Here is a 21,090-nt window from a genome sequence, read left to right on the forward strand (position 1 = left end):
CTTCCCTCTGAGGTCAGATAGGGGTTCCACATCCTTCTCAAAAGAGCACACCACGTGGTCTCCATCAATTAACTGAATCAAATGTCTAGAGCAGATTCCAGAGAGGGGGCCCTATAAGGTGGCTGGGATTTCAGAAACAGAACAGACAGACAGAGATTTCCAGACTCAGGGACTAGCGCACATGAAGGCACAGAATGGCAGTGCATCCGCTTAGCTCATCGGAACCTATACATGTTCCCTCTCACAGCAAACACCACCACTCTCACAGCCAGGCCTCTGTTTCAGGACCTTCTGTATAACTTGGCCAGACCTAACGAGATTTCTTTCCCAGAGGCTCTTAGCCTGAGCGACCAGCCCAGTGGGTACTTTTCCATCATCTCTAACAATTTCTTGCCAGATCCTCCCCTGCCAGGAAGTATCTGTTAGCTGGGCATCCAAGAATAAGAACATAATATTGTTCCAGGAAATTTAGGAATTAATTCAGCAAAGAGGTAGTGAGTACCTGCTGCATGCCAGGCTCTGGGCTATTTTTGCACATGCAAAACAACAACAATAACTTAATTATAGTTAGGTATTTGCTTATTTGGGCTTCCCTGGTGGCTCAGCAGTAAAGAATACACTTTGCAGTGGTGACAGGGGTTGTGGGTTTGATCCCTGGATTGGGAAGATCCCCTAGAGAAGGAAATGGCAACCCACCGCAGTATTCTTGCCTGAGAAATCCCATAGATTGAGGAGCCTGGGGAGCTATACAGTCCATGGGGGTCACAAAAGAGTAGGACACATCTTAGTGACTAAACAACAACAACAAAATTTGCTTGTTTATATCACTCTGTAGCAAAATGATGAAAAAAGAGAATAAGGAACATAGAAAGTATAAATATTGGGTTGGCCAAAAAATTCATTTGGGACCTTCCATAAGCTCTTACAAAAACCCACATGAACTTTGTGGCCAACCCAATAAAATAGGAAATTAAACCCTGGGGAGTAGTGTACAGCCTCACCACCTAGCACGGACCTGGCACACAGGAGACACTCTATTGGTGTATTTGACCTTCAGATTTGTCTCTGAGCTTCCTAGAAACCAAGGTAAAAGAGAATTTACATGGTCACATAGTTCCCATGATGTGTACCAGTTAACTTATGAGGAACTAAATCATTTCCTATCACCAAGTACTAAAAGAATATTCTTGAGTGAGATTTATTAAAGAAAGGCTGACAGCATTTGGTTCTCTTGTTTCAGAGATCACGAAAGACAACTGCAACGGGACCTGCCACACCAGCGCCAAGTAGGTGCCCTCTGGCCACCTTTGGAAATGATGCAAAGGGGATTTTTCCTAATAGTGTGTGTCCACCAGACCCCATCTTTAGGGAAGCAGCTTCCTGAGACCATTTCTGAGGATTTATGATAGATTTAAGTACAAAACTAAAAATGACGCCACCATCAGTTTGCCAGATCCAGCCTTCTGAACAAGCTGTCCCCTGAGCTACCTGACATGTTGGCAGAGTGCCAGTTGTTACCCCCATTCAAGCCACAGGGACCCTTTCACAGAAGCAGAGGGAGCCTGGTGGGCCTCAATTTCATCAAATCTTACTTGCAATTTGCAGCCAAACCTTCCATCTTCATAAGTGAACTTCATATTCATAACACCCAGAGGAGCTTAATGGGTTAATTCATTAAGAATCCAGAAGCTGGAGTTAGACTTGAATCAGCCTCTGTCATTTCCACTGATTGTATAACTTTGAGTCACTTATTTAATGCCTCTAAGCCTTGCTCTCCTCATCTATAAAATGGGAAGAATGATAGACCTACCTGTTAGGGCTACTGGATATTGTGTAGGTTATGTGAAGTAATGTGTGAAGTATAGGTTTGAGCACATAGGATGCTCTCTGAAGATGGGCGGCTGCCCTCCATATCCTTGGACCAATGCCTCCATATACACACTGTGTTGTTTACCTGATAAATGACCAGTTTTAGCTGCCCGTGGCAGGGTTGTGCTAGGGATCAACTCTTCTCCCAAGCCTTAGGGAGAACCTCTGAGTGCCTCATGGGGCAGGAGCTAGGATCCTAGGGGGAAGGGTATTGTGAGTCCCATCCAGGCGGGAGGCGGGATGTTGTGCATTTTTCTGCAAACACCACTTGCCCTTTCTCTTGGCAGCTGTCTTCTCAATCCGGATGGCACAGCCTTGTGCAAATGTGCAGCAGGGTTCCAGGGGAATGGGACCGTCTGCACAGGTAAGTAGAGAAGGAATTTGCTAGGTGGAGGGTAACCCAAGCTATTGAGAGATCTATGTTTCTGCAGACTAAATGGGCAGCTGCAGGACTTCCCTGGTGGTCCTGTGGTTAAGACTTCATGCTGCCAACGCAGGGGGTGTGGATTCGATCCCTGGTCAGGGAACTAAGATCCCACATGCCATGTGATGAGACCAAAATAAATAAATGGACAGCTGCTACCAAGCAGTGATGGGGAACTGGATGTGGTAGGGTAGCTAATCTCATTCAGGGGCAGGACACTTACTATTCACGGATGAGATGTGTTGGTTTTGGAACGTCCGGGCCCACTGCCCTGGTTCTCTTCTCTAAGTCTTGGCCACAATTGGAATCACCTGGAGAGCTTTAAAAATCATGGATTTGGCTGACCAAGGGTGTGGCCTGGGCATGGGGACTCTGAAATGAGACACAAAGAGGCTTGAGCCCTGGTTCTTTTTCCCACTCCCCACATGGCCTTGGGTGGTCTCTAAACAACCCTTAAAGTAAACATAAAACAATGTCCCTTGTAGAGCAATTTGGGATGAAATGACCTCTCCACATACAACAACAGAATGAGACAGCCGTCAAAAACAGCCCCGATGTTAGACTCCTTGGGTTCAAATCCATGTTCTTACAGTTTATGTTACCTGGGGACAGCTGCTTGACTGCTCTTTGCATCGTTTTGTCATCTGTAAGTTGTAGGTCATAAGAGAATCTTGCTCAATGGATTGTTGGATGGCAGCATGATCTTAATTAATACCTGTGAATATTCCTGGCACAGAGCACTCGATAAATATGAGCTAACACTCTTATGGTGACCAATACATACTCAGTGCTAGAAAAAAAATAGAAACAGCATCATTTTCTCTTGACGCTGTGTCCACGAAGGCTTCAGTCCAGATTGTGGTGGAGCTAGACAATGATCGCACCAGTTTGCTTTCTTTTTTTAATTAAGTGATTAAATTTGGGCTTGCATTAGCTTTTTCTGGTTGTGGTGATGGGAGGTGCACAGGTTTCTCATTGTGGTGGCTTCTCTTGTTGCAGAGCACGGGCTGTAGCACATGCGGGCTTCAGTACTTGTGGCACACGGGCTTAGTTGCCCTGCAGCAATCTTCCCAGAGCAGGGATTGGACCCATGTCCCTTGCTTTATAAAGTAGCTGGACTCTTAACCACTGGATCACCAGGGAAGTTCTCACCAATTTGCGTTCTAGACCATCTGACCCTGGGGATTGTCTCAGGTGTTCCCTGAAGTAGGATGTGTTCAACATACCAGCGGAAACAGTGGAAAGACAAATAACTGTAGTGTTTCTCTTGCCCCCTGTTTTGGGGGGAGATAGCAAAATGGGAGCTGTTATAAACAGTCCTGTCGTTAGACTCCCTGGGTTTAAATCTATGTTCTTATAGTGTATGTTACCTGGGGACAGCTGCTTGACTTCTCTTTGCATCATTTTGTCATCTGTAAGTTAATATAATGCTCAATATTTCTATAAAACTTTACATTATCCAAACCTGCACATAAGCGTGTATGGGTGTGCCCCAGAATTCATACTAATTAAGTCGTTTGTCTAAAGTCACATGGTGAATGAAGGGCAAGCCAGGACTCATACGGACACCTTGGGACTCCAGATCTTGGATCCACTTTGAATTGATTTCTGTATACATGCCTGTGTCCTCAGTTGCTCCAGTCTGTCCGACTCTGTGTAACCCTATGGACTGTAGCCCACCAGGCTCCTCAGTCCATGGGATTCTCCAGACAAGAATACTGGAGTAGGTTGTCATGCCCTCCTCCAGGGATCGTCCCCACCCGGGGATTGAACCTGTGTCTCCTGCTTTACAGGTGGATTCTTTACCGCTGAACCATCAGAGAAGCTCTTTTGTATATATAGTGAGGTCCAAATTCATTCTTTCACATATGGATATCTAATTGTCTCAGTATCAGTTTTTGAAAAGATCATTCTTCCTGTGATGGAAATAACATATTGGCACCTTTGTGGCAAATCAGTTGACCACAGATGTTTGAGTTTATTTCTAGACTCTTAATTCCATATGGATCCTTCTGCCAGTTCCACCCTGTCTTTATTACTGAAGCTTTGTAGTAAGTTTTGAAATTAGGGAGTGTGAGTCCTCCAACTCTGCTCTTTTTTTTTTAAAGATTGTTTTGACTGTTCTGGGCCCTTTGAATTTATATACGAGTTTTAGGATAATCTTGTCAGTTTATGCAAAAAATCAACTGGGATTTTGACAGATTGCCTTTAATCTATAGATCAGATATAGGGAGTAATGCCACCTTAACAATATTAATTATCTCCATCAATGAACATGGAAGGTCTTTCTATTATTTAGGTCATCTTTTATTTCTTTCCACAATGTTTGTAGTTTTCAGAGTGTTTTATAGTTTGTTAATGGAGTCCATCTTTTGATGCTATTGTAAGTGGAATTGTTTTCTTAATTTCATTTTCAGTTTGCTCATTGCTATGGTCTAGGAGTACAATTGACTTTTGACTGTTGATCCTGTGGCCTACGATATTGTTGAATTCAATGATTCGCTCTTTTTAGTGGGTTCTTCAGGACTTTCCATAGCACATCATGTTACCTGCAGACAGAAACGCCATTACATCTTTTCTAATCTGATGCCTTTTGCTTCTTTCTTGCCTGATTGCCCTGACCAGAACCTTCATCCAACACAGTGTTGAACAGGAGTGGTAAGAGCAGGCCTACTTGCCTTATTCCCAATCAGGGGAGGAAGCGTCTGGTCTGCCATCACTAAGCGTGACCTTAGCTGTGGGCTTTTCATAGGTGAAAAATGTCCTTTATCAGGGTAAGGAAGTTGCCTTCTATTCCTAGTCTGTTGAGTGTTTTTATCATTAACAATATTGAATTTTGACAAGGGGCTCCGCTCCTTATACCAGGATGGTTGTGTTTTTGTCTTCCATTCTGTTGCTGTGCTCTATTATATTCACTGACTTGGGGGATGTTAAACAATTGTATTCCTATGTTAGTACCTCTTTCTTACAGTAAGTAATCACATTTATATATTTCTAAATTTGACCTGCAAGTATTTTCTTGAGGATATTGAATTTATATTCATGAAGGATATTAGTCTATAGTTGTTTTGTGATAGTTTTGCCTGTTTTTGGTATCAGAGTAATACTGGCCTCATAGAATGAATTGAGAAGTCTTCCCTCCTCTTTCAGTTTTTAGAAGAGCATGTGAAATTTTGGTATTTATTAAATGTTTGATAGAATTCACCAGTGACATCTGGTGCTTTGCATTCTTTTGAATTATCTATGTTTAATCCAATGCCTGCCAGTTTGAAGTAACTTCTATTTCTCAGTCACTCAAGTAAAACCACATCAATTTTCCCCCTCCTCCTCTACTGCTCTGTGTCATCTTTCTCTTCTATAGCAATCAATGCCTGTGAGATCAGCAATGGAGGTTGCTCTGCCAAGGCAATCTGCAAAAGAACCACCCCAGGAAGCCGAGTGTGTGTGTGCAAGGCAGGCTATACTGGCGATGGCATCGTGTGCATAGGTAGGTACCACCTCTCACCTGCGATTTCCAACTGCCTTTAGTTTTGACCCCTCGGTCAAGGTGCTGTCTGATCCCTCCACTTGTTTTCCATTTACTTGTTTTCCCTTGGCTGCTTAAAAGCAATCAGCTAGGAAACGCTTTCACACCAAGCAGACATCCTGCTTGCCATCAAAATGTCCTCCTAAATTGAGCATCTACTGATGATTCTTCTCTGAGCCAATTACACTGTGATGGTTACAAATGTGTTTTTTTTTTAATTCCTACATGCCTTCATTCATAACATGCTGAATTAGACTCCAAAATTCTATTATTTCAAGTCCTTGGCTGCAAACACTCATATTCATTCAATAGAAGGACAGAGTCAAGCCTGCAGATACGCCTCTGCTGGCACAGTCCCGTCCCAGAGGAGGCAGTTTTGAGAAACCACAGCCAGCACCCTCCCTGTTGGGTTATTTCAGCCACAGAGTTGCCAAGAAAACTGACTCACGCCTTGACACCTGCTCTGCTTGGTTGGATCCATCGAGATGCCTTTACTTAAAAATAAGGCTCAATTCTCATGCCAGGTGTGGGATTTTTGTTTTAAAGAGATCAACCCCTGCTTGGAGAACCATGGTGGCTGCCACAAGCATGCAGAGTGCACACAGACAGGACCCAACCAGGTGAGCTCTGCCTCTCTGGGGGGTACATTTTCCTAGGAGCAAATTCCTGCAGATACAGACCCAGGCCTGAGGGAGAGGGGCTGAGAACAGGCCTCTAGGGAGCAACAGGATGAAATAAATACATTAGAGGAAATTCTGAAACAATTCCCCTAGAGATGGTTGTTTTGGAAAGAAGAGGAAGGTGGGAGGAGCAGGGAACAAAGGGTTCGTGGGGGAAAGGCCTTTCCTACAGTGGGGATGCCCTGGTAGCTCAGCTGGTAAAAAATCCACCTGTAATGCAGGAGCCCCCGGTTCAGTTCCTGGGTCAGGAAGATCCCCTGGAGAAGGGTTAGACTACCCACTCCAGTATTCTTGGGCTTCCCCAGTAGCTCAGACGGTAAAGAATCCTCCTGTAATGTGGGAGACCTGGGTTCAATCTCTGGGTTAGGAAGATCCCCTGAAGGAGGGCTTGGCAACCCACTCCAGTATTCTTGCCTAGAGAATCCCTATGATCGAGAGGAGCCTGATGGGCTACAGTCCATGGGGTCACAAAGAGTTGGACCCAACTGAGTGACTAACACAGCACAGTGCAGTGGGAAGAAGTGGGCATGTGCAAACACCAGATGGCTCCAGAAACATGAAGTTCTCCAGCCATGCTCTCCTTTCCTTCAGCTTTCTGATGCCCAGAATCTTACCGTTTTTCTTGGGCTTGAGCCTGTGAAATACATGTACAACAGCAGAAGATAATGGTTTTAAGCCCTCTCTCGGTCATATACTCCCCAGCGCTGTGGCTGATGCATTGCCTCCCTAGGGAGAAGGTTAGGGGAGGCGGGAGCGTGTGAGGACTCCACATAAAGAAGGGGAGGGGTTGAGGGGCGAAAAGACTCAGGTGGGGAAGCTGGAGGCTCAGGAACCCGACTCTGCCTCCCTCAGTCCCTGTCACACTGTGAGCAAGCAGGAAACGGTGCATCAGAAACTGGATGGGTGATGGAGTGAGAGCCAGCAGGACCTGTCTGTGAAATGCCCCGTTCTGCCTTCTTTCTCGATAGGCCGTCTGTAACTGTTTGCCGAAGTACACTGGAGATGGGAAGGTCTGCACCCTCATCAACGTCTGCTTGACCGTGAGTACAGCCCCCTCCCTGCATCTAGGGTGCAGTGTTGAGGTGGCCTCCATCAGAGCTGCTTCTGGGCCATTTCTTCCTCGTGTCCCAGTTGCAGAGTTGGAGACACTGCAGTCTCTGCCTCCGTCTTCATGTGGCCTCACTTCTGTGTCTGGGTTTCCTCTTCCAGTGAGGACGCTAGTGGACTGAAGACCCCCTGGTTAATCTAGGACATTGCATCTCCGAGATCGTTCATTGCATCTGCAAAGACTCTTTTTTCTAAATAAGGTCCCATTCACAGAGACCAGGGCTTAGGATGTAGACATAGCTTAGGGGGGCACATAATTCAACCCACCCCAGAGCGGGAGGAGAAGGGGTCTCTGGCCCCAGTCACAGAACGAGCGCATGGCAGAGTCAGAACTTGAGGCCCTGTCTGTCTGACTCACAGGCCACACCCTTGACCACTTCTTGTGCTTGTTCCTCCACGAGGCTCTGATCCCTAGCAGAAGCCCAGCTCATACACCTTCCCTCCTCATCCACATCTCTGCCCACCTGAGAGCCTTCTGCAAGCATGAAAACAGCACAGATACTCCATAATTAAAGCCCCTTCTCTCCAGGTGAGGTCCCTACTGTCCCCCGTGATGGTCTGTCTATTCTACACCAACTGCCTTCTGGCTGGTGACTATTACTTTTCTATCATGGATTAGAGTTTAGCTTTCAGCTGAGAAGTGTCAAACAAGATTGATGCCTTTCTAGTTAACTCCTGGGTGCTGATAAACTTCCCATTTGGCAACTCTGGACTGATCTCTTCAGGGCTGGAGATCTGCTGGGATGGACTTGCCATCTTGAGATATGGGCACACCTCAGAGACATTGTGGCTTTGGTTCCACACCACCAAAATACAGTGACTGTTACAAGAAAGCAAGTCACAAGAATTTTTGGTGTCCCAATAAATATAAAATTTATATTTACACTATATTGAAACCTGTTAAGTATGCAATAACATTATGTCTAAAAAATACAATGTATGTAAGCCAACCATACTTCAATTTTAAAAAGAAGACATTAAGAGTTAAATAAATAAATAATGTAGTGGGTTGCCCAGAAAGTTCATTTGGATTCACTTGTGACATCTTATGGAAAAGCCCAAACAAACTTTTTGGCAAACTCAATACATACCTTAATTTAAAAAAACACTTCATTACTAAACATTGATAACCATCATCCAACAACACAAAGTCATCACAAACCTCCAATCTGTAAAAATCACAGTACCTGCAGAGTCCAGTAAAATGAGGCATGTCTGTGTAAGGCTGGGTCAGTAGGATGACTCTTACAGCTTTAGGAAGGTGGAACACAGATTCAGGAAAAGGGCAAATTATGCAAACCAGTCAGTTCAGTCGCTCAGTCGTGTTCAACTCTTTGTGACTCCATGGACTGCAGCACGCTAGGCTTCCCTATCCATCACCAACTTCCGGAGCTTACTTAAACTCATGTCCATCGAGTTGGTGATGCCATCCAACCATCTCATCCTCTGTTATCCCTTTCTCCTCCTGCCTTCAGTCGTTCCCAGCATCAAGGTCTCTTTTCCAATGAGTCAGTTCTTCGCATCAGGTGGCCAAACTATTGGAGCTTCAGCATCAGTCCTCCCAATGAATATTCAGGACTGATTTCCCTTAGGATTGATTGGTTTGATCTCCTTGCTGTCCAAGGGACTCTCAAGAGTCTTCTCCAACACCACAGTTCAAAAGAAACCAGTCAGAGTGTAAGACAAAAAGTGAATGTCAATACAGAATTGCTTTGTGAGCATTGGCAGGGCTGGCAAGCTAACTGGTCTGATTTCTATCCCCCACTCCTTGGAAATTTTACCAGAATAATGGCGGCTGTAGTGAATTTGCTATCTGCAACCACACTGGACAAGATGAAAGGACTTGTACTTGCAAACCAAACTACATTGGGGATGGGTTTACCTGCCGTGGCAACATCCATCAGGTAATGCAAGGCATGTTTCTGTAAAGGGAACTCCACTTTCCTCCTTGTGTGAAGAATCTAAGGCACTGAAAAGGGTGTAAGAGTTTTGTTCCATATAAAACTAAAATGTGAGGGAGGTCCCTGGAGGGACCTGGAGGTCCAGTGGTTAAGACTTTGTATTTCCATCACAGGGTTTGATCCCTGGTCTGGGAACTAAGACCCCACATGCCACATAGTTCAGTTCAGTCACTCAGTCGTGTCTGACTCTTTGCAACCCCATGGACTGCAGCACGCCAAGCCTCCCTGTCCATTGCCAACTCCCAGAGTTTATTCAAACTCATGTCCATTGAGTCAGTGATGCCATCCAACCATCTCATCCTCTGTCTCCTCCTGCCTTCAATCTTTCCCAGCATCAGGGTCTTTTCCAATGAGTCAGTTCTCTGTATCAGGTGGCCAAAGTATTGGAGTTTGAGCATCAGTCCTTCCAATGAATATTCAGGACTGATTTCCTTTAGGCTGGACTGGTTGGATCTCCTTGCAGTCCAGGGGACTCTCAACAGTCTTCTTCAACAACACAGTTCAAAAGCATCAATTCTTCGGCGCTCAACTTTCCTTATAGTCCAGCTCTCACATCCATACATGACTACTGGAAAAACCATAGCTTTGACTAGATATACCTTTGTTGGCAAAGTAATGTCTTTGCTTTTTAATATGCTGTCTAGGTTAGTCATAACTTTTCTTCCAAGGAGCAAGCATCTTTTAATTTCATGGCTGCAGTCACCATCTGCAGTGATTTTGGAGCCCAAAAAATAGTCCATCACTGTTTCCACTGTTTCCCCATCTATTTGCCATGAAGTGATGGGGCCAGATGCCATGATGTTAGTTTTCTTAATGTTGAGTTTTAAGCCAACTTTTTCACTCTCATCTTTCACTTTCATCAAGAGGCTCTTTAGTTCTTCTCTTTCTGCCATAAGGGTGGTATCATCTGTATATCTGAGGTTACTGATATTTCTCCCGGCAATCTTGATTCTAGCTTTTGCTTCATTCAGCCCAGTGTTTCTCATGATGTACTCTGCATAAAAGTTAATTAAGCAGGGAGACAATATACAACCTTGACGTACTCCTTTTCCTATTTGGAACCAGTCTGTTGTGCCATGTCCAGTTCTACATGTTCCCTGTCCACACAGCATGGCCAAAATGTAAAACAAACAAACAAAACTATAAAACATGGAAACTTTATCTTCCCATGAGAATTCACTTGATCTGGCATGCAGTGATTCAGATTAACAGTTCTCAAGTCAGAAAATGCCTGGGTATGAATTCAGCTCAGCCAGTTATTATGGTAATATGGCTTTAGGCAGATTATATCACCTCTTTGTGATATATCTGTTTTCTAGCCTCTAAAAGAAAATAATGGTAGCATTCCCAGCGAGTTGTTATAGGATTTCAATGAGACAATGTGTGTAGCAGGCACAGAGTACACAGTAACTCAAATGCATGGCCATGATGTAGGCTGTTGTTGGGGTGTGTGTGTGTGTGTGTGTGTGTGTGTGTGTGAACATACCTGAGCATCTGTACTTGGTGGAGAGATGCTTGGATGTGATACCTGTAGATGTCTACCTATTATAAAATGAACATCCTGTTATTTGGTTTAAAGAGGGATCAGAGCATTCTGGCTGATTCAAATATTCTTGTTAGTAGAGAAAATAAATCTTCCATAAACCTATGACAGATTTTTCTAATACTTGAACTTTCAGAAATGCTCTTAAAGTTCAGGTACTTCTATAACTGGCTGAACCTTTTCATGGTAAATCAGATGGTGCCTCCAGGAAGCTTTGAGAACTCACAGTATATCCACACTGTCATTCTGAACATCAGTCGCGAGCCTACAGGTGAGACTTGTTTAAGAGGCCTGCCCTGGCAGTGCATTCGTGCATGCTCAGTCACTCAGTTATGTCAGACTCTCTGCGACCCCATGGACTGTAGCCCATAAGCAGGCTCCTCTGTCCATGGGATTTCCCAGGCAAGAATACTGAAGTAGGTTACCATTTCCTACTCCAAGGTATCTTCCCAACCCAGGGATCGAACCCACATCTCCTGCATTGGCAGGCAAAGTCTTTACCACTGAGCCACCTGTTAAGCTTTAAAAAGATGGTAGATTCTCTCAATCTTGGAGAAATTGCCCTGTGATAACCCTCTATTGTTCTTGTGTTTGATTCACAGCCATTAAGTGGACCTTTTTGTCTTTGTTTCCAGGAGCTTCCCAAGAATCCAAAAACATCTCAGTTTTACTTCCAGTTGCTGGTAAGAATGAGTATGTATGTCAAACTAGAAGAATTGAGTCTCAAACCCCTGATATGGGTTAAAGATATGAGATTAAATCTGTAACCTCTGGAGTAGGTAAAGATAGAAGACAGTCCTGGAAACTACATTTCTGCAATACTCTCTGTGTTGGTCATTTGTGAATTTCTCAGGCCCCAGGTGGACAGCACATGAGTGGAATAAATACATGTGAGAATGTATTTTATGAAAAAACAGCCATCCAACCCGTTGAGACAAGAAGCATTACTAGGGCAATCAGCTAACTCTTTGGGTGAAAATATTAAGTTAAATCTTTCTGCTTCTCATACATCAGAATACAGTCCAGAGATATTGAAGAAAAAGAATAAAAATCTATAAGAGTAAAATCTAGAAGAAAATATAAGTAACCATAGGTCCTTAGCCTTGGCAAGAACACAGAACAGTTGAGTAAATTGTCATATTACTTACATTTGCATTCTTATCTCAACCATAGAAAACATTTAGTGTGTGAAAGAGACACACTGGCAAAAAGTTATCTGGAAATAACAGGCATCTTTCTAGGTGGTGGGATTATGGGTAGTTATTTTCTTTTTTATACTTTATTTTCAAATCTTTCATACCAGTCAACGTATGTCATTCTACAACCAGATAAAAATGAACATTATTTCCATGTCTAAGGAAGTGGATGATTCTGAATCTAAGGCTAAATGAAACACAAGTCTCCCCATTCAGTTTTTCTCTCCCCTCTGCCATCGTGTACTCTCTCTCTGTTATTTGCCTGAGCCCCTGCCTTTACTTATGTTAGGTATTGGGTTGGCCGAAAAGTTCATTTGGGTTTTCCCATACGACGGTACAAAAAAGCTTGAATGAACTTTTTGGCCAACCCAATACATGGCATGTGGCCCCCACTTGCCTTCCCCACAGGAACATTCTGTGCGAGACCTGATTGGCCCTGGCCCCTTCACCGTCCTGGCACCTTTATCTGCAGCCTTTGATGAGGAATCCCAGGTAAGCATGAAGCTAGAGGCAGGTAGGTAGAAGAGCTTTGGGACTGGAACACAATCTTTGGGCATTACCCTGGAACCAACACGAAAGACATTTCTAAACAGGAGATTTAGAATCAGCTGGAGGTGACCAGCAATGAAAGGGGTTGCCTGTCAGTGTGGGAACCCCCATCAGGAGAAGCATTCAAGGGGATTTGGGGTCACCACTAGCAGAGACTTCTAGAGGACATCCCTAAATAGGGTAGGAGGTTGGGAAAGACCAACCATTCTTAAATAATTTAAACCCTGATAGACACCCCTCCAAAAAAAAAAAAGGAATGCTAGATTAATGGGATATAAATAGGTTCTTTTCTTGCAGAATTTATCAGAGGCTTTACTGTCTAACATTCACTTGGACTCTTCATGCTGGATTATCCATTAATATGTAATAATGTAGCAAGCATTTATTGAATGTTTCCAACCAGAGGGCTGCTAGCTCTGGCTGGAACCCTCGGATCTATTGCAGATTAAGAACTGGGACAAAGGGGGCCTGATGCCCCAGATTCTTCGGTATCACGTGATCGCCTGCCACCAGCTGCTTCTGGAAAACCTGAAATTGACCCCAAATGCTACTTCTCTCCAAGGGGAGTCACTTGTCATCTCCGTGTCTCAGGTAGGAGAAGCCACTTCAGGAAGGTGCTCATTTTCCTTGGGCCCTCTCTCCTTCCTCTTCCTTAGAGCAATAAGAGTAATAATAATAATAACAACTAAAGCATGTGGGAATAACTGCTCTATGCCGGCTACTGTCCTAAGTGTCTGATGTGTGTGTGCTAAGTCACTTCAGTCGTGTCCGACTCTTTAAGACACACAGACTGTAGCCTGCCAGACTCCTCTGTCCATGCGATTTTCCAGGCAACAATACTGGAGTGGGTTGCCATGCCCTCCTCCAGGGGATCTTCCCACCCAAGAATCAAACCTGTGTCTCCTATGACTCCTGCACTGCAGACAGATTCTTTATCCCTGAGCCACTGGGGATATGTACGAACTGATTTAATCCTCAGAATCCCATAATGTAGATATTATTATTTTCCTCAATTTAAAAATTAGGAAACTGAACTCAGGTTAAGTAGCTTTTCCAAGGTCACACAGCAAGTAAATATTAATATTAGAGCTGGAATTGAAACTCAGAGGCAAGGCAGCTTCAGGTGGTCAAGAGAGCTGCTTTCAGCAGTAGCTGGGGAGGGATGAAAGCTTTTGTTCAAATCCTTGACCATACTGATGCCTTCCCTCACCACAAAAAGAAACACATGGTGACTATGGAATTCATGGCAAAGGGAAAAAGTATGTGGTGGGGTCAGAAGAGGGGTTGCTAGGGAAGACATTTGAAAGAGAAGCCGATTTTGATCAGCTTATTATTTCATATTGGAGAATCACAGTGAAGTAACTGTTTTGGTTAATTATTCAGTCGCTGAGTTGTGTCTGACTCTTTGCAACCCCATGGATTGCAGTATGCCAGGCTTCCCTGTCCTTCACTGTCTCCCAGAGTTTGCTCAGACTCATCTCCATTGAGTCGGTGATGCCATCCAACCATCTCATCCCATCACCCACTTCTCTTCCTGCCCTCCATCTTTCCCAGCATCATGGTCTTTTCCAGTGAGTTGGCTCTTTGCATCAGGTGGCCAAAGTACTGGAGATTATTTGCTATTAACTTCTCCAGGTGAAAATTATATTCTTGATATATGCTTAAGTAATTTGGATCTTCAGATTTTGCTCACAGCTCTACTTGAACATTCACTGTCATGATGGTTTAATATGTTCACAGAATATTTTGCAAGAAGTGATTTTGTGTCTATTTCTCTTTGTGCCCATTTCCTCTTTTTTCTTTTTTGGTTGATTTCAGGACATGGTGTTGATAAATAATAAAGCCAGGGTCATATCCAGTGATATCATCTGTACAAATGGAATCATCCACGTCATAGATAAACTGCTGTCTCCCCAAAACTTGCTTATCACCCCTAGAGATGCCTCTGGAACAATTCTGGTGGGTGAACTCATTGTCAGATTCTCAGCATGGAGTGACTCATAAGATGTAATTTATTATCTCAATTCTGCTTTTGAGGCATTGTTTAAGACAGTTAAATTTTGCTGTTTCAGTCTCAAGTTACTATTAAAAACCTCACTGGGGCTTCCTTGGCAGTTTAGTGGTTAAGACTCTGCACTTTCACAGGAGATGCTGGCTTCGATCCCTAGTTAGAGAAATAAGATCCCACAAGCCACATGTCACGCTACCCCCCAAAAAAACAAAACCTCATTAATACTGTTCTTGCGTGCATGCCAAGTCACTTCAGTCATATCCGACTCTTTGCAACCCTATGAACTGTAGCCCGCCAGGCTCCTCTGTCCATGGGATTCTCCAGGCAAGAATTCTGGAGTGGGTTGCCATGCCCTCCTCCAGGGGATCTTCTCAAACCAGGAATCGAGCCTGAGTCTTTTATGTCTCCTGCATTGGCAGGCAGGTTCTTTACCAGTAGAGTCACCTGAGAAGCCCATAAGAAGTACTATTCCTCAGTTCAGTTAAGTCGCTCAGTCGTGTCCGACTCTTTGTGACCCCATGAATCGCAGCACGCCAGGCCTCCCTGTCCATCACCAACTCCCGGAGTTCACTCAAACTCACGTCCATGGAGTCCGTGATACCATCAGCCATCTGATCCTCTGTCGTCCCCTTCTCCTCCTGCCCCCAATCCCTCGCAGCATCAGAGTCTTTTCCAATGAGTCAACTCTTCGCATGAGGTGGCCAAAGTGTTGGAGTTTCAGCCTTAGCATCATTCCTTCCAATGAACACCCAGGACCGATCTCCTTTAGAATGGACTGGTTGGATCTCCTTGCAGTCCAAGGCACTCTCAAGAGTCTTCTCCAACACCACAGTTCAAAAGCATCAATTCTTTGGCTCTCAGCTTTCTTCACAGTACTATTCCTAGTAAGAAGTAAATAGGTGAAAGACTATTTTAAATAGTTGAATGGATTTTGTAAATTATTCCTTAGTTTCTACAAGGGCAGGTTGTGCATAGATTTGGAAGATGGAGAAATTACATAGATGGGTGATAACGATGATGAGAGAGATGATAGATAGATGATCCACAGGTAGGTAGGCACATAGGTAGACAGACAGATAGAAGGACAGATACCATTAAAACTAAGAAAGTGAAAGTGAAAGTGAAGTCGCTCAGTCGTGCCCGACTCTTTGCGACCCCATGGACAGTGGCCTGCACCAAGCTCCTCCGTTCATGGGATTCTCCAGGCAAGAGTACTGGAGTGGGTTGCCATTTCCTTCTCCAGGGAATCTTCCCGACCCAGGGATCGAACCCAGGTCTCCCGCATTGTAGAGAGACGCTTTACCGTCTGAGCCACCAGGGAAGTAAACATCTTCTCAATGGACAGAAAAGACACTTTCAACTTTTTCGTTACTTATTAGTGTTGGGTTCTCATTGCAGACAGCCGAATCCACTGTATCTCATTTAAATAAAAAGGAGTTTCTAAGGATGTTAAGTATATCACCAACTCTCTTGGAAAGCAAGAGAGCCTAATTCAGACACTACACAGCTGGGGACAAAGCAGCTGGGGCACTTGTGAAGGGAGGACACCTGACTCCCCCACAGGGCCGTTCAGAACCAGCTCTGCCCATGCCCTCTGTCTCCGGCCCCATCTCTAGAAGACAAGAGTCTGCACACCACATGCCTCCAGCCCTGTGACCATCAGAAGATCTAATAGCCCTGCTAGCAGCCACCACCTCCTCGTGTCGTGTCTTTCTGCCTATAAGTTTTGCACAAGCACTTCTGCTTGGGGGATCCCATACCACATGTGGGACTCTAGCTGCGGGGCAGTCTGGGAAAACATAGTGCGTAGCCATCCAGCCCCTGTGATATGGAAAGGCAAGCGTACAACCTACAGAGCCTCCTGTTATCTTCCCCTCATTTTATTCAGTTGAGCTTTTGTTAAAGTGCTTTGTGAACTGTACAAATAAAAGTTTCATTCCCATTCTTACTATCTTTGCAGCAAAATCTTACGACAGTGGCCATGAACCACGGCTATGGCAAATTTAGCAACTTGATTCAGGTAAAAGCCTCGGAGAAAAGTTGCCTCAGAGGGTGTAACCTACCTAACAGGGTTTGGTTTTTTGTCTGTTACGTAGTTTTTGTTTGCGGCACTAGCCAGCTGTTGTGGGGTTTTAAGGAAGTCTCATGTTCTGGAGAACAAAGTCATGCTCTGCCACTCCATCCCCCAAATGTTTCCTCACTGAGTTAGAAGTTAAAGTATTTGAGGCTAGAGTGAGGGAAAGGAATTAGGATGTGCCCATTCCTAAAATAGGGGCTTCATGTCTGGAATGATCACCCCCTTTACTGAGATGGGGAAGCTGAGAGGCAAAGATGGGAAATCTCTGCCCATTAGACAGGCAGAAATTACATTTCAAACCACATTTTTCTGACATCAGAGACAAGTCCCACGAATTGTGTAGAGAAACTTCTTGTTCAAAGATTTCAGAGAATAATCAGGAAGGAGCAGTTTCTTCCACGACCTCCTCCACCACCTACCCCAGCAGTCTCAGGAGGTCTCTAAGAACCCTAGGGTCCCCATAGCACAGACTGCAAACCTCTGTGCAGACCAGCAATTTCCAAAGGGGTCTGAGGCTTGGACTCTCTGGGGAGCTTTTTAGAAAAGGAGATTGCAAGGTGCTCATAGTAAGACTCTCCAGTGATGTTACAGACCAGTATCTTTGCCTACCCACCCACTCCCTAAACCTTCTAGTGCCCCCACCCCTGGACATCGGGTCTGCTTGAACACAAGCTTTTATAGCAAGTTAAAAGGCTCTCTGGGTCTCAAAAAGAGGGAATCATAAAGCACTTCATAGGGTCATTGGGAAAACTACAAGGAAAAATGTATATGATGTACAAGAAAAAATGTAGAAGATTCTCAGAATGATTCTTTGCCAGTCACCTGGCAATTTCTTTTTTGAGTCTATGTGATCTAGAAATCCTCGAAATATATACAAGTATCTCAAAATTGTATAGGTTTCACATTTTTAAAGGAAATATGGGGAAAGTGCTAGGGTCTTCCAGAAATTAAAACGTTTGGACGAGAGTAGTGGCGAAAAAAGAGTCTTGCTGAAGTGTGTTTCCCTATTAACAAAGCCCAGAATTGGCTTTTCTGTTTCACTTTCTAAGAAAATCAGAGTCAGAATGACAGGAGTGTGAAGAAGGCCTCCAGTTTCAGGCTGAATCTCGCTTAAACTAGCCAAAGGCCTGAGAAGCCCCATGGCGGGCACAGAGAGGGCCCCAGGCTGGCTTTTGCTCTGGCCCTTGGGTTCCAGAGCCAGGGCTTCTTGGCTGGGCTTTGGGGCGCACCTGACCAACTCCTTGTGTTTCAGGACTCCGGCTTGCTGAGCGTCATCACAAACCCCATCCACACCCCAGTCACACTTTTCTGGCCCAGTGACCAAGCTCTCCAAGCCCTGCCCCATGAACAACAGGATTTCCTGTTCAACCAAGACAACAAGGACAAGCTGAAGGAGTACTTGAAGTTCCACGTGATCCGAGATGCCAAGGTATTCTGTTTTCACACAGACGGGAATGGCAAGGTTGCCCTCGAGGTGATCAAATCCAGGAATTGTCTTTACCTCTCAGTCCCCATGGTGTTGGGAGGTCTGAGCATCCCCTGCCCTCGCTGTGTCCTCCTCTGGCTGGCTGTGGGGAACTGACCACAAGAGTATAGCTCATCTGGTTCTGTTTCTCCCCCACCACTGTTTTATTTCCCCTAACTTTAACCAATACTCAAAAGCATCCTTCCCCTCTTCTACTGCAGACCAGCTCCCTCCCTTCCCTAGTTCACAAGGCAACGTGTCTCTTGACAGTTCCCAAGTTTCTCCCAGATGGACTCTTTCTCCCCCAATTCCAGAGTTTCTAGGCAAAGGACGGATTCATCTAGCTGCGACCAGTTGTTGGCTCATGTACCAATCTACTGCGATTAGGGAAGCAGGATTCTGTAGGAACATGGCAGCTCTTGCTAAAACCCTGTCCCTCTGAATCTTCCACCAGGACCGTTTCCCCCGAGGATAAAGACATCTAATTCAAGACGGCCTGCTGTCCTCACTTGGGTTAATTTGTAGGTCCTGTGTTAGTTTCCTAGGCTGCCATAACCAATGACCACAAAGTGGGTGACTTGAAACAGTAGAAATAAATCCCCTCGGAGTTCTGGGGACTGGAAGTCTGAGATCAAGGTGTTGACAAGGTTGTTTCTGCTGGAATTCTTCTGGTGGTGTCCAGATGTCCTCGGCACCCCAGGCTTGTAGCTGCACCCCTCCAGTCTCTGCGTCTGTTGTCACATGGCTGGCTGTCCTCTCCCCGTGTGTTTCTGTGTCTTCACATGGCACTCTCCTCTTCTCTCTTCTTCTTAAGATGACACCAATCTTTTTGGATTAAGGGCCCACTCTACTCTGGTGGCTCAGAGGTTAAAGCGTCTGCCTCCAATGCAGGAGACCTGGGTTCGATCCCTGGGTCGGGAAGATCCCCTGGAGAAGGAAATGGCAACCCACTCCAGTATTCTTGCCTGGAGAATCCTATGGATGGAGGAACCTGGTAGGCTACAGTCCACAAGATCACAAAGAGTCGGACACGACTGAGCGACTTCAACTCAACTACTCTGGTATGGGCTTCCCTGGTGGCTCAGACATTAAAGAATCTGCCTGTAATGCAGGAGATCTGGGTTCGATCCCTGGATCAAGAAGGTCCCCTGGAGAAGGGAATGGCTACCCACTCCAGTATTCTTGCCTGGAGAATTCCAGGGACATAGAAGCCTGGCAGGCTACAGTCCATGGGGCCGCAGAGAGTCGGACACGACTGAGTGACTAACACTCTCTCTGCTCTAATGTGACCTCATCTCAACCAATTACATCTGCAATGATCTCATTTCCAAGGAAGATCACATTTTGAGGTAATGGGGACCTAGCTTCAGTGAAACTTTTGAGGGGTCACAATTCAACCCATCACGGTGCCCTAATGCAGTTTCCCTAACCCTGGTCTGCCTCAGGCTTCGTGCAGCAACACAGCATCTTCCATGGACTCCTGAACACAGAAGGGGAAGGAAGGGTGACTGAAACAAGCTGGAGACTTTCCTACAGAAAAAAAGGCCAACTTCCTAGAGAATCCACACTTATTCTTCCTTTTGATTCTGTCTACTGTCATTTTGAAGCTGGAATTGTTAGAACTCAGAAAAAAAAAAAAATCTTGCATCTAAATTTGGTTTGTTAGCAAAGCTCCTTCTTCAACCCAGATTCAGGGTATTAATGTGATCCCATCACTCCTACAGGTCTTGGCAGTGGATCTCCCCAGATCTGCTACCTGGAAGACCCTGCAAGGTTCTGAGCTGAGTGTGAAGTGTGGAGCTGGCAGTGACATCGTGAGTATTGTCACCCAGAGCAGGGGCGGGGGCAGAGAATGCATGCCCCAACCATTGCCACTTCCAGGAGATGTTTCATTTTTTCCCACATTGGTAGCAAGTTCTTTCTCTCACTGCTTTCATGACTATATCCCCTGAATAAGTGAATAGGAAAACCCTGATGAATCCTGGCCAGCCCAAGCCCTCACCAGGTGTCAGGGAGCCCCCCTTACACTTGTAGAAAGTAGCTTCTGGTTGATTTTTCAGAAGATTTATTTTCCAGGGTGAGATACTTCCCTGAAACAAGAAAGAACGCAGTCATTGCTTTCCCTTCCTTCCTGGCCCCTCTGCAGCCTCCCCTCCAGCCCTCTCTTAGCAGTCAGGGCCAGCTCTGGGCCATATCTACCTAGATCAGCAAACAGAGAGAAAATTTTCAATTTTCACCTTCTTTGGCTAGTTCCTGACAATATTACCTTCCTGTAATTCCACATGATAAGTAGATTTGGTGGGATAATAGTAGCTACACCCTGTATCTTATATTTAATGGAAAATGACAGTGGCTTAAATATATAAGGGTTTAGCTCTCTTTTGAAAAAAAAAGACTACAAGTAGCCAATCCAGAGTTAGTATGATAGCTCACTGAGGGAGCTCCTTCTGTCTTTCTGCTCTGTAGCATGTATTTCTAGCCTCACAGTCACCTCAAGGTCCAATATGACTGCTGGAGGTCCAGCCATCACACTTACTTTCTAAGCAGGAGAAAGTGAAAAAGTGATTTACCACCAAACTGAGTCGGTTACCTTCAGGGAGCCTTCAGAGAAGTCTCAGACAACATTTTGTTTACATCTTCTGACAAGCAAGAATCCCTCTTGATGATTGGATTAGAATGGCA

At 44.9% G+C, this 21,090-nt stretch overlaps 1 protein-coding gene across 1 annotated transcript in view; it reads left to right on the top strand.

The window, feature by feature from the left end:
- STAB2 (stabilin 2) overlaps positions 1-21,090 on the top strand; it is a 174,069-nt gene that overhangs the window by 117,124 nt on the left and 35,855 nt on the right. The window contains exons 40-52 of the mRNA XM_052640296.1: positions 1,241-1,286; positions 2,157-2,233; positions 5,655-5,780; positions 6,366-6,439; positions 7,468-7,539; positions 9,391-9,510; positions 11,746-11,793; positions 12,715-12,798; positions 13,300-13,446; positions 14,674-14,814; positions 16,827-16,886; positions 18,196-18,372; positions 20,133-20,222. Of these exons, the coding sequence (XP_052496256.1) occupies positions 1,241-1,286; positions 2,157-2,233; positions 5,655-5,780; positions 6,366-6,439; positions 7,468-7,539; positions 9,391-9,510; positions 11,746-11,793; positions 12,715-12,798; positions 13,300-13,446; positions 14,674-14,814; positions 16,827-16,886; positions 18,196-18,372; positions 20,133-20,222 (1,262 nt within the window). The remainder of the gene's footprint in view (positions 1-1,240; positions 1,287-2,156; positions 2,234-5,654; positions 5,781-6,365; positions 6,440-7,467; positions 7,540-9,390; positions 9,511-11,745; positions 11,794-12,714; positions 12,799-13,299; positions 13,447-14,673; positions 14,815-16,826; positions 16,887-18,195; positions 18,373-20,132; positions 20,223-21,090) is intronic.

The sequence above is a fragment of the Budorcas taxicolor genome, chromosome 5 (assembly GCF_023091745.1).
Source record: "Budorcas taxicolor isolate Tak-1 chromosome 5, Takin1.1, whole genome shotgun sequence".
Taxonomy (NCBI): Eukaryota; Metazoa; Chordata; class Mammalia; order Artiodactyla; family Bovidae; genus Budorcas; species Budorcas taxicolor.